Raw genomic sequence first — 13,932 nt, 5'->3', positions numbered from 1 at the left:
CCCTTAACCTTCTCTGCACAATCGCAGATTCTGCAATCTCTCCACGTAACTGAAGTCCCTCACCCCCGGATCATCCTGGTAAACCTTCACTTTACCCTACACAAGTCCTTGACATCGTTCTTAAAGTTTGGTGCCCAGAACACTACACTATGCTCCAGCTGCCAGCAAGTCAATGCTTTATAAATGTTTAGCATGATTTTTACCGTAGAACTTCAGCTGAAACCTGAAATTACCCTGAATGAAGAATCTGGCGTGTATTTACCCGGAGAGAACATCACAATTACCTGCAATGGCGACATAAATTCCCCGGGTAGCGATTATACCTTTTATAAAGATGGGGGCAAACTTCCATTTCCCACTACCAGCAGAGTGTCTTACATTGCGTCAACCAGCAGATATCAGCAAGGAGATTACCAGTGCAAGTATGGATACCTTGTCAACGAGCAATGGACCTGGTCCTCACTTAGTGCCTCGGTGTGAGTAACAGTAACAGGTGAGTGAGACGGGCAGCGTTTTTGCAATATCGCAACTGGTAAGTTTTTTATTTATCTGGAGAGACTAGATGAGATGGTTTTGTACCTTAAAGCTGAAAAGAATAAGGGGCGGCTCAATAGAGATGTTCAAAATTATAAGGGTTATCGACAGAGTAAATAAAATAGAAACTGAACCAAAGGCACAGATCTAAGATCATTGGCAAAAGATCCAGAGAGGAACTAAAGAGCACTGTGTTACACGGCGAGATGTTGTGATCTGGAATGCCAAGCCTGGAAGGGTGCTGGAGACATATTGAATAGCAACATTCAAGAGGGAATACATTTTTGATGCATAGTAATGACCTGGACTTGGTTATACAGATCATAAGTCTCAAAGTTGGCAGACGAGAGGAAACTCGGAAATATAGTGAGCAATGAGGAGGACAGTAATAGACCTCCGGAGGACAATTACACAATCCCAAACCAGCGACCTCCACCAACCAGAAGACAGGAGCTTCAGGTGTATGGGAACACCATCACCACCAGGCACCCCTCCCACTCTCAGACCATCCTGACTTGGAAATATATTGTAATTCCTTCATTTTTCATTGCATTAAACCGTGGAACTCCCTGCGGGAGCACTGTGTGAGCACCTTCCCCACACAGATTGCGTCGGATCAAGAAGAATACCCACCCCCATCTTCTCAAGGCCAACTTGATATAGGGAACAAATGACGGCCTTACCATCAGCGGCCTCATCTGGAATGATTCAAAAATATTTTGGGACCACCGAAATAACTCAATTATTTGAAATGCGAATCCGCAGAATTAACGTGGAGGTTCAGTAATCTAACCACATGTTCATCTTCGCTAAATTAGCAGAAATAGCGATGCCCAATTAAGCATTTTCCTTGTTCCGCCTGTATTCCAGAGTAAATTTTCTGGCCTAATATCTGACTTTGGAAAGAGAATCGAAGCTGATTTATTTTCTTTGACTCTGCCATTTGATTTCCTGCATTTCAGCTGTGACTTGAGCTCCAAAGTATTAGATTGTCTGTGAAGCGATTTAGGAGTTGCTGAGTTCCTGAAAGTTTTCTCTTGCTTTTAATCAGGTCCCGAACTCCACTTTTGTGGAATCTCAGTCCCCAATGAAAGGACTTCCCTCCAACGTAGCACAATCACTTTTGAGTGAACAAATGACATGAACAACCGCAGATCTATTTCGAATTGTGCTTTCCGTTAATTTTACCTCAGATCCGCTAACAAAGCCAGTGATGTCTCTTGAACAACCGAGTGGGGTGTATGTAGTAGGAGAGAGGGTCACCATTACCTGCACTGTGACCGGAGATTATCGCAATAAAGCCTTCTACTTTGACAGAGATGGCCCAATGCTGTCCTCTAGCCCAATCGTAACAAAGGGCAACATTGCAACATTCCTGATTACACAGCGTAACCAAAGAGGGCGGTACCAATGCCAATATGGAATCTCCTTCAATGGAAGGCAATTATTTTCCCCGCTGAGTGAGGCTATTACGCTGACAATAGTAGGTGAGTAACAGGGGGCAGAGTTTATTAATATGTCTATGCAACATGCTTGGTATTTTCAAAAATCCATGTGTTATTCACAATACCAAAATGAAATGTTTAACGTTAGGAGAAAGGAATAAAAGCGAATGGCCTTTGATCTCATTGCTCAAAGCTTGACAGGATCCGTGTAACAATGGCCCTGAATACACCGCTGTGCATCTACTGTTATTAACAGCAATACTGAGATATTGCACCTGAAATTTGTCTCGGGTGGAGGAGCAAAAAAGACGAAAGTGAATCGGCTGCACGTTTTTACGCTATCCGATTCCATTGTGTGTGATATTAAACCTACTCGCTCAGCAGAAAACTGGCCGGTGGTCATTTACATTGTCCTGGCTATATCCAGCTCACAGCTTACAGCTCATGGTGGGCAATAGTGAGCAAATCCACCAAGCGGGAAAGAGCTTGTTTCGGGCCGGTTTCACGATTTACACTCCGCCCGATTTTACCATTAATTTACTTCAGTGCAACGTAAAATCGGGTCGGCTGATTGGGTCACAACCTTTCGGAAATTACTTTCATTTGACTTCAAGGAGAGTATAATAGTGTGGGGTGAAAAGCGGATTGCAGAACCGTTCACGCCCGGCGGGATATTGATTTCTTGTTATCCTCACAGCTCATCCTCACAAACCATTAATATCACTTAACCTTCTGGATCAAATATTTGTGAGAGGGGAGATGGTCAGAGTTACCTGTAGAGCCCGATCTCCATATTCAGGGAGCATGTTCTATTTGTACAGAGGAGGGCAAAATAATCCAATCAAAATGGTCAAAGCCAATTCATGGGAATCCGCGATCATCTTTGACATCACGGACAGCATGGGGACTGGGTCAGAAGATTACTCCTGTGTGTATAAGGGAACAATGTCAGAGCGGCAGATAACCTCAGACCGAAGTGATACCGTGGAGGTAACGGTAATGGGTAAGAATCAATTTTTTCACTGTAATACAGTCGGATATCACTGCTTGTCTCTCACATAATGACAATATAGGAGAATGAAACATATGGCCTGCGGTAGCATTACATGGGCGATAGCGATTTGCCGCTCATTTTATGACCCGCCTGATTATGTTTTCCATTTAATTATGTGTACAAAATCAAATTGCGGCCGCCTGATTCAAGGATCCGCCTAAGAAAATGTTTATCACTAGAGGTTCGAACAATCAACGATTAGTGCCACAATGACAGCACGGCGCCAGGGATTTAACCCCACTGAGTGTACTGTCATCTCAAGAAGCTCTGCAAGCTTACAGGAGAATCTGCGTGCTGAGATTTTCAATAAGATCTTGATATGCACGATATTGTAATCTAATTATCTCGTGGGTTTCCATCTCTCTCCCTGCATTGCATTTCGATAGTATTTCAATTCCACGGGACCTTCACCAGCCAGAACGACAAGGGCAGCAGACTCATGGGAGCAACATCCGCTCCAAATTCACATCCACATAAACACTGTGACTACTAGAGCTGGTCGGAGTCAGGGAATTCTGTGGCGAGTGTCTCACCTCCTGACTCCACAAAGCCTTTCCACCATCCCTTTGCACAAGTCAAGAGTGGGATTGAATACTCTCCACATCTCTGGATGAGAGCAGCTGCAACTCAGGAAGCGTGACACAATCCAAGACAAAGCAGGTCACTTGATTGGCAAATTATGCAGCACTTTAAACAGTCACTCTATCCACCACCGGCACAAAGTGGCTGCAGTGTTTACCATCTACAAGTTGCACTGCAGCAAGTCACCAAGACTTCTTCGGCAGCACCTCCCAAACCTGCAACCTCTCCCACCTAGAAGGATAAGTGCAGGAGGCGCATGGGAACACCACCACCTCCAAGTTCATCTCCAAGTCACAAATCAGCCTGACTTGGATATATATCGCTGTTCTTTCATCGTCGGTAGGTAAAAAATTTTGAACTCACGACATTGTTTTGCACTTTGACCACACCGGCCTCGCTAAGGTTCAATTAGAAAATCACCCACACCTTCTGAAGGGGAAACTAGGATTGACAGTAGTTGTTGGCCACGCCAGTGACAACCACAACGGTAAAGATAACGATAATTGCGTGCTCACAAAAACGGCTTAATTATTTGAAATGAGTGACTATCAAAGCCTCGCTAATTTTGGTTCCTCTCTGCCTTCCGTTGGCGGAGGTATCTTACTTGCACTGCTGCCGGTCGCTGTTATGGGAATAATGGAGACTTTTACTCTCTCTGATCTCATCTTCACTTGGGCTAAATTAGCAGCAGTGGGCTTTTCAAAGGAACCTTTTTGTTTTTTCGCTTGTACCCCAGAGTAAAATCTCCGGCCTAAAACCGAACTTTGGAGAGTGAACTGAAGCTGATTTAGGTTCTTTCGCACCGCCATTTGATTTCCTACATTACAACAGCGAAAATACTTTAAAATTACTAAATTGGCTGTAAATTGCTTTGGGACGTTCCAAGATCATGAAAGGCGCTAGAAAAATGCAAGTCTTTTTTTCTTCATAATCGAATCCCCAACTCTCCTTTTGTGGAATCTCTGTATCCGATGTGAAACTGTGCTTCAGCACCGCACAATCATCATTGAGATCCCAACCTTGCACTTTACATGAAAATCCCCAGATGCATTTCTAATTGCACTTTCTATTTATTTCACCACAGCTCCGCTAACAACACCAGTGATAACTCTTGATCAACCGAGTGGGGTGTATGTAGTAGGAGAGACGGTCACCATTTCCTGCACCTTGACTGAAGATTATCGAGATAAATTGTTCTACTTTTACAAAGATAATCAATATCTGCAATCCTATCAAAATATCAGAAAGGACAACATTGGAAAAATCCCAGTTACCAGTAAAGGCCAGGGAGGGCGGTACCAGTGCCACTATAAAACCTCTGTCAAGGGAAGACGGTTAGAATCTCATCGTAGCGAGTCTGTGACGGTCACTGTAGCAGGTGAGTGACAGGGTTCAATGGATTTTGTATGATTTTATCAAGCTCTTGGAATTTTTATAAAATCATGCTTTAATCATTGGAACAACATGAATGTTTTAATATTAGGATAGAGGAAGAAACCGAATGGGTTTTGAACCTGTTGATCAATTCTCGAAAGGATTCATGCAATTCTGGACCTGTGTTCAATTGATGTGAATCCATTACCGACAAAGGGCATTACTGGAGATAAGGCGATGAAATTAGTCACGGGCGGTAGCTCAAAACGGGCGCTAGCGATTCGGCCGCCCGTTTTCAGCCCTGCCTGATAAAGCTTTCCATTTAATTATGTGTATAAAATCGAATCATAAACACTATGTTCAAGGATCCGCCTCCAAAAAAATGTCCCACTTCATGTTTAAACTTTAAATTTTATTGCCACAATGAAAGCACAGCGTGTGGGATTTAACTCCACTGAGTGTAGTGTCAGCTCAAGAAGCTTTCCAGATGGGCTGGCCATAACAGATTACAGGTTTCTCTGTCCGAGAACAGAATCTGCGTGCCAAGACTTTCAAAATGATCCTATTATGTGTGATATTTTAATCGAATTACTTTGTTGGTTTCCATATCTCTCTCTTCATTGCATTTCGTCAGCATTTCACTTACACGGGAACTCCACCAGCCAGAAGGACAAGGGCAGCAGGTGCATGGGAACAACATCCACTCCAAATTCACCTTCAAATAAACACAGTGGCTACTGGAGCAGGTCTGAGGCAGGGAATTCTGCGGCGAGTGTCTCACCTCCTGACTCCACAAAGCCTTTCCACCATCTCCTTGCACAACTCCAGAGTGTGATTGAATACTCTCCACATCTCTGGGTGAGAGCAGCTGCAAATCAGGAAGCGTGACACAATCCAAGACAACGCAGCTCACTTGATTGGCAAACCATGCAGCACATTAAACATTCACTCTGTCCACCACCGGCGCAAAGTCGCTGCAGTGTTTCCCATCTACAATATGCACTGCAGCAAGTCACCAAGGCTTCTGCGGCTGCTCCTCCCAAACCAGCGTTCTATTCCTCCTAGAAGGACAAGGGCAGCAGGTACATGGGAACATCACCGCCTCAAAGTTCCCCTCCAAGTCACACACCATCCTGACTTGGACATATATTGCTGTTCCTTCATCGTTGGTACGTCCAACCCTTACAATTCATTACATTGTTGTGCACTTTGACCACACTGGCCTCACTAAGATTCAATTAGAAGGCCACCCACACCTTCTGGAGGGGAAACTAGGGATTGACAGTAGTTGCTGGACATGCCAGCGACAACCACAATGGTATATATAAAAATAATTGTGTGCTCACAAAAACGGCTAAATTATTTATAAAGTGTGACACTCAAAGCCTCGCTTAGATTGGTTGCTCACTGCCTTCTGTTGGCGGGGGTATCATACTTGCAGTGGTACCAGTCGCTGCTATGGGAATAATGAAGACTTTCACTCTCTCTGATCTCATCTTCACCTTGCTAAAGTAACAGCACTGGGCATTTCAAAGCAACCATTTCCTTGTTCCGCTCGCATCCCCGAGTAAAATCTCTGGCCTGAAACCGGACTTTGGACCGAGAACTTGAGCGGATTTTGGTTCTTTGGCACCACCATTTGATTTCCCACATAACAACAGCGAATACACTTCAAGATTACTAAATTGGCTGTAAACTGCTTTGGGACGTCCCATGGTTATGCATGGCGCTAGAGAAATGCAAGTCAATCTTTTTTTACAATCAATTCCCGAACTCCCCTATTGCGGAATCTCTGTATCCGATGGGAAACTGTGCTTCAACACCGCACAATCATCAATGAGTTCCCAACCTTGCACTGCACGTGGAAATCCGCAGATCCATTTCTAATTGTACTTTATATTTATTTTACCACAGATCCGCTAACTACACCAATGATATCACTTGATCAACCGAGTGGGGTGTATGTAGTAGGAGAGGCGATCACCATTACCTGCAATGTGACCGGAGATTATCGAGGCAAATCGTTCTACTTATACAAAGATAATCAATACCTGCAATCTGATGAAATGGTCAGAAAGGACAACATTTTAACAATCCCGGTTAACAGTACTGACCAAGGAGGGCGGGACCAGTGCAAATATGGGACCTTCGTCAATGGAAGGTGGTTAGAAACTCAGCGCAGTGAGTTTGTGATGGTCACTGTAGCAGGTGAGTGACAGGGAGCAGAGGATTTTAGTATTTTTCCAGCACTCTTGGTATGTTTATAAAATCATGCTTCTATCACTGTAACTGAATTAATGGTTTAATATTTGGAGAGAGGAATAAGACAGAATTGGTTTTAAGAACATAAGGATATAAGACAGAGGAGCAGGAAAGGCCATTTGGCCCTTCAAGCTTGCTCTGCCATTCAGTAGGATCATTCGCAATCTTCTACAGCATCTCCACTGTCCTGCACTATCCACATATCCCTTGATTCCCTTAATATTCAAAAATCTATCGACCTCTGTCTTGAATATACTCAACGACTGAGCCTTCACAGCCCCATGGGGTACTGAATTCCAAAGATTTGTCTTCCAGTCAGTGTAAAACTTTCTCCTCATCTCATTCCTAAATGGCCGAAACCTTAACCTGAGACTGTGGACCTTGGATCTAGACTCACACTTCTCCACATTCTGTTCCATTTGCCCTGTCCCTGCCCACTCACTTTGCCTGTCTATATCACCTGGAAGCCTTCTTGCATTCTCCTCACACCTTAAGTTGCACCAGCTCTGTATCATCAGCAAACTTGAATATATTACAATTGGTCCCCTAATCCAAACCATTGATGTAGATTGTGAAAAGCTGAGGCCCAAGCAAAGATCCTTACATAACCCCACTTGTTACAGCCTGCCAACCCGAAAATGAATCTTTTATTGCAACTCTCTGTTTTCTGTCCGTTAACCAATCTTCAATACATGCAAATATATTATCCCCAATCCCATGAGCCCTAATTCTGTTTAGTAACCTCGTGTTTGGCACCTTATCGAATGCCTTCTGAAAATTCAAATTCACCACCTCCACTGATTCCCCCTTATCAATTCTGCCATTTACAACTTCAAAAAACTCCACCAGATTTCTCATACATGATTTCACTTTCATAAATCCGTGTTGACTCTGTCAATGCTATTTGTATTTTCTGAGTGACCTATTACCATTTCCTCAATAACAGATTCGAACTATTTCCCTACTACTGATGTCAGGCTAACTGGCCTGTAGTTCCTCGTTTCCTCTCTCCCTCCTTTCATACATAGTGGGGCTAGGTTTTAATCTGATTCCTCAACTCTTGACAGGATTCATGTAACATGCCCTGCAATCACTCGCTGTGCACCTGCTCACCGCAAAGGGCATTACTGGAGACACTGTGACATTCCTCACGGGAATTAGCGTAAAACAGGCGAAAGCGAAACAGCCGCCCGATTCACACCCGACAGATTTCTGATTCCATTGCAGGCAATTGAAATGGAAATCCGGCGATGTGTAAAACGTGCTGATGTTGAGCTATCGCCTGCTTTAGGCTACTGTACAAGACGAATTTATACTCCATTGCGTCTGAATGTTGTGCATTCAATCCCGACGAAAAACATGAGCTCACAGTCCATGGCGACACTTGGAGGGTAACTTTAACCACATCCTCCAGGTGGAAAAGAGGCGGATAGGGATCGACCTTCCATTTTACTCTCCGCCCAATTATACCCTCCATTGACTTAAATGGAATCTAATATCGTGCGAGTTTACCATTGTCCCTGTGACTGAGTACTGAGGGAATGCTGTTTGATGGAGCTGAGAGATTGGATATTTAGCGATGTGAAGACAACACATTCTGACAGGGGGCGGCCGGCTATCTCTTAAAATCACGCAAAATCTGACCCTGATTTCCAATTTTACTCACTAAATGTCTGGAACTACCACAGTGGAATGTTTAACGTCAAATGGCTTCTTCCTGCCAAAGTTTTAACTCCACTGAATGTATGGTCACCTCACGAGGCACCGCCAGTGTGGGTGGCCTTGTCAGATTACAGATTCTCAGTCAGATAACCGAAACAGCGGAATGAGATTTACAAAAACATCCTGATACGCAAAATATTTTAACTTAAGTACATTTAAGGTTTCATATCCCTCAATGGATTTCGTCTGCACCTCGAAAACCCTCGACTTCCATCATAAAAAAGGACGATGGCAGTCGTAGCATCTGAACAGCATAATCTCCTAGTTCCACCTTCAAGTCACACACCATCCTGACTTGGAAATATATTTGGCGTTCCTTCATCGTCGCTCGCTCAAAATCTTGGAAGTCCATGCCGAAGAACATTGTGGGAGCATAAATGGGTTAAAGAAGAAGACTGACCATCATCTTCTCAAGGGCTACTGAGTTCGGGCACTAAATGCCAGCCTTGCCAGCGAAGCCCACATCCTACAGCCCAGCAACTCTGCACTGCCTGATGTGAAATGTAAATCCACATAGTTTATGGGAGTTGTTCACTCTTTTTATTCAGGTTATGGCTCGACTAAGTTAGCAGAAATGTGAATTTCAAAGGAAAATATCTTCTCCTGGTATCAAAGATGGTAATTTCAGCGATAAGCCCAGATTTTGGAACAAGATCCCCAACTGATTTATATTCTTTTTGAAACCATCAGTTCCCTTTTTGTCGAATCTCAACTGCCGATACGAACATTTCAATTAAACACGTCACAATCGTTATTGAGTTACCAGCCTTTCATGGCACAAGAACATGCAGAAATCCATTTCTGTTGTTCTTTACATTCATTTACCACAGATGCAGTAACAATACGAAATATATCAACGTGGAAGAGTGTGACATGATATATTTGGTACGAAGAACGAGGAGAGACAATAAAAACTAAAAGCTACAACGCTAAAGTGTATGTGTAACCAGAGAAACCTGGAGGTATTTGTGCACACATTGTTGAAGGTGGCAGGGCAGGTTGACAAAACGGTTATACAAGCATACGGGATCCTGAACTTCTTAAATAGCAGCATAAAGTACAAAAGCAAGGATGTCATAATAAACATTTATAAAACACTTGTTCGGCCTCAACTGGAGCATTGGGTCTAATTCTGGGCACCGCACTCTAAGAAGGGTTGGAAGGCCTTAGAGAAGGGCAGAGAAGATTTACGAGGACGATTCCAGGGAGGACGGACCTCAGTTGCGTGGATAGAGTAGAGAAGCTGGGGTAGTTCTCCTTAGAGCAGAGAAGGTGGAGAGGAAGTTTGATTTGTACAATCAGACCTGCGTCCCCTGGTTACCTACCTTGCTGTTACTGGAAAAACGTTCTCCTTATTTAATCTATCTAAACGCTTCATGATTTTGATCACCTCTATTAAATCTCTACTCAACCTTCTCTGCTCTGACGAGTCAATCACAGCTTCTCCAGTCTCTCAATATAACTGAAATCCCTCTTCCCTGGAACCATTCCGGTAAATCTCCTCTACACCATCTGTAAGGCATTGACATCCTTCCTAAAGTGTAGTGCCCTATTCTGGGACACAGTATTCCTACATGGCGTCTAACCAGTGATTCCTACAGCTTTAGCATATCTTCTTTGACTTTGTAGTCTAAGCCTCTGTTTGATCCAGCTTTTCTTTAAATGTAACCTCAGCCTATCCCGCCACATTCAAAGACTTGTGCATGTGCACCCCAGGTCCCTCTGTTCCTGCACAACGTTTGAAATTGTACAATTTCGTTTAAACATTCCCTCTTAATTCTTTCTACGAAATTGTGTCACTTCACACTTATCTGCATTAGATTTCATCTGCCATGTTTCTCTCAATTTGACCAGTCTCTCTATGTAATCCTGAAATAAAAACAGAACATGCTGTAAATACTCAGCAGGTCAGGCAGCCTCTGTAGAGAGAGAAACAGTGTTAACGTTTCACATCGATGATCTTTCCTCAGAACTGGAAAACTTAGAGTTATAAAACATTTTAAGCAAATGCAGAGGCAGTGAAATGGGGAAGGGAGGAAAGATCAAATGGGAAGGTCTGTGTTAGGTTGGAAGGCAGGAAAGATTAAATTACAGTAGGTCTGATTGTACAATGCAAAAGGAGATGGTATGGGACCAGTAAAGAAACAAAAGCTGGGTCTAGAGGAAGTGTAAATGGGAATAGCAGAATCATGTCCCCTTGATGTGTGTTGATATCATCCTCACTGCTCACTATATTATCGATTGTCTTGTCTTCTCCAAACGTTTCAGTTATCCGCTGTGTACACAAGCCCAGCTCATTCATATTTTGGTTCTCAAGAATAAGTCTATATTGCATTTTGAATCGATGGTCACTACTTGTTCCTTTCGAATTACAGGTCTACCCAAACCAAATATATCAATGGATTCCAATGTTCTTGTGAAGGGTGGAGAAGTCACCTTTAACTGTACAAGCCCACGGGAGCTTCCTGGCATCACATTTTACTTATACAGACATGGAGAAACGAATCACACGGATGTCCAGCATGCTGCTGCAGGGTGTAATTCTCTCACCTTCACCATCAGGAATATAGGTCATTCCGATGGAGGAAGTTACACCTGCCTGTACAAAGCGGATGTGAGCGGAAGGCGGCTAACATCGGCTCTGAGTGACCCTGTACATATAACTGTAGGAGGTGAGTGAGATTCACAGAGTCACTGTATTTATCGGACCCCAGCACAAGGGGTGCTTGCATCATAGTTAGTGTGCATAAGTTGTTCTGTTTAAGGATTAAAACAGGCATGTAAATGACATCAATATGTTAAAATTCTTATTGGATGTTGACTCATAGGCTGCCCACTTTACACCCCGTCATACAGGACTGAACAGGTGGGCGATGTGACATTGCCCACTTTTACGCCAGTGCCCGAATACCCTTTGACTCTTATTCCATTAAGTGTTTGCTACTTACTGCGTGACTGATGGCAGAACTAAAGCGCTAACCATTGGATGGTTTTACTTCTCCAACTCCGATTAAAAGTTTGATTCACTCGCTTTCTTCTGTAGTTCCTCATCGATTCTATAATAGTGCAAGATTAACCCTAGGGAAGCTGAGAAAAAAAAATATTCACGTTACCGACTTTAACAAAAGGTCATTTTAACCTGGTAAGCAATAAGCAAAACAAACAATCTGCTGTTTGAAATATACAACAGTTCAGTCGGCGTCTGTGGAGAGAGCAGGATGTTGTGACAAAGGTCCGCACCTAAAAAATTAGCTCAACTCATTCTCTCCTCGCATGCGCAGTTTTGACCCAATGACCAGAATGAAACTTACAGAATGAAACTGACTAATTTACGTGCAATCTGTTATATTTTTGCCGCCAGCTGGGAACAGTCGCTTTGTCCCAGAACACGGTTAATATCCAATGAAAGAATCAAAGAATGAACGAGGCAACTAATCAATCGAACAATGAGAATCAGCTTCGTGCTGCGTCATGTTCTCCCAATGCATTGTGACGTCAACTGCATGCCAACCCCCCGCCGACTTTATTACTGATTCGCTGATATTGCAGCACTGATTTAATGCGGGTCATTTATTATAAAAAACAGAGGAGGAGAGAACGACTTTGAACATCTGAGGCACGTTTTCGAAACAGTGAAAATCCAAGGAACCGCTAACATTAAGTATCGCGAGTGTTGGAAATGCTATGCCATTTTATGTGAAGAGACAAGGGAATCTGAGGTCCTTCTCCTTAGAGCAGAGAATGTTAAGGGGAGATGTAATAGAATGGTTCAAAATTATGAGGGTTTACGATAGAGCAGATAAGGAGAAACTGATTCTACTGGCAGTAGTGTCGATAACCATAGGGCACAGATTAAAGATCACTGGCAAAACACAGAGGTGAGATAAAATTATTAAATAAACAAGCGAGTTGTTGTAATCTGGAATGCACTGCCTGAAAGTGAGGTGGAAGCAGATTAAATAGTAACATTCCAAAGGGAATCGGACATATACTTGAAAGTGAGAACAAAATGCAGGGCTGTGGGGAATGAGCAGAGGTGTGATACTATTTGTATAGCTCTTTCACAGGCACGATGGGCCAAATGGACTCATTCTTTTCTGTGCAATTCTATGATATTATATCAACCTTTTAATTTCTTATGTATTTTTTCTGCTTTGAAATTCACTCCGGATCCACTGCCTATCGGTGGCTTCTGTTAAGCTGCAGATTATCTATTTTTTGTAGAAACTGTTGTTTAACTTGGTTACGCTGTGTCCCTTTACCTCACTTAGATAAATCCTTTGCACTGGAGGCTGGTGTTGGCTCTGCTGTGGGTCTGATTCTCATCTTTGTTCTGTTGGGTGTGTGCTTCTGGAAGAAAGGTGGGTTAATCAACATGCATTATCCGTTCATTACAGACACGCAGACCATGCTTACTGCCGCCTCTCCATGAACACAGTACTGACAACCTCCTCCAACCATCTCCCACTTCACCCATAAGCTCGGACTGTAAATATTTGGAAATCGTTGACTGACAGGCGAAATAGCGAGGGTCGAAGCAGAAAGGGTCCTGGGTAGAAATGCGTCTTTGGTGGAAGCACATAACGGGAGTATTTTAAATAGCCGCCTGTTATTTGCTCCATCCGATATTTAGTATCATTGATTTCAATAGAATATAGATTTTAACGTAGAATGGGCGGCTCAACGCTACTGCTAATTTTGAGCAACTGCATTACTGGGGTACAAATGTGTCTTACTTGATCGTGCAAGATGGATGATATCGCATTTGCCACCTATGGTATTCCCCATGTATGGAACTGAATGTCCTGTGGGGTGTAGAACTTGCAGAGTGAGCGATACCGCCCATTTTCCTTTACCAGTCAAGTGGAATTCCAACCCACAGTGTCACATTGTAACGAATGAATCGAAAAACTCGGTATTCTTAGACTGGAAGGAGATGGCTGAGAGGTGATGTTGTGG

At 43.2% G+C, this 13,932-nt stretch overlaps 1 protein-coding gene across 1 annotated transcript; it reads left to right on the top strand.

Moving 5' to 3' along the window:
* Positions 1-334: 334 nt before the first annotated feature.
* Positions 335-13,405, top strand: LOC147087232 (Fc receptor-like protein 5). The gene is made up of 6 exons (XM_085978126.1): positions 335-422; positions 1,728-2,021; positions 4,700-4,993; positions 6,904-7,197; positions 11,349-11,645; positions 13,245-13,405. The coding sequence occupies exons 1-6, from the start codon at positions 335-337 to the stop codon at positions 13,403-13,405; spliced, it is 1,428 nt and encodes a 475-aa protein (XP_085834252.1).
* The last annotated feature ends 527 nt before the right edge of the window (positions 13,406-13,932 follow it).

The sequence above is a fragment of the Somniosus microcephalus genome, unplaced genomic scaffold, assembly GCF_052327205.1.
Source record: "Somniosus microcephalus isolate GS21.2 unplaced genomic scaffold, FLI_Smic_1.0 unresolved_chr6, whole genome shotgun sequence".
Taxonomy (NCBI): domain Eukaryota; kingdom Metazoa; phylum Chordata; class Chondrichthyes; order Squaliformes; family Somniosidae; genus Somniosus; species Somniosus microcephalus.
Note: the sequence above shows the minus strand (reverse complement) of the source record. Positions and strands in the feature narration are given on the sequence as shown.

Excerpts from the sequence above, each read along its gene's own strand:
- LOC147087232 (XM_085978126.1), top strand. The coding sequence starts at position 335 with ATGGGGGCAAACTTCCATTTCCCACTACCAGCAGAGTGTCTTACATTG. Across the intron at positions 4,994-6,903 it reads TGTGACGGTCACTGTAGCAG|ATCCGCTAACTACACCAATG; the intron begins GTGAGTGACAGG and ends ATTTTACCACAG. Across the intron at positions 7,198-11,348 it reads TGTGATGGTCACTGTAGCAG|GTCTACCCAAACCAAATATA; the intron begins GTGAGTGACAGG and ends TTCGAATTACAG.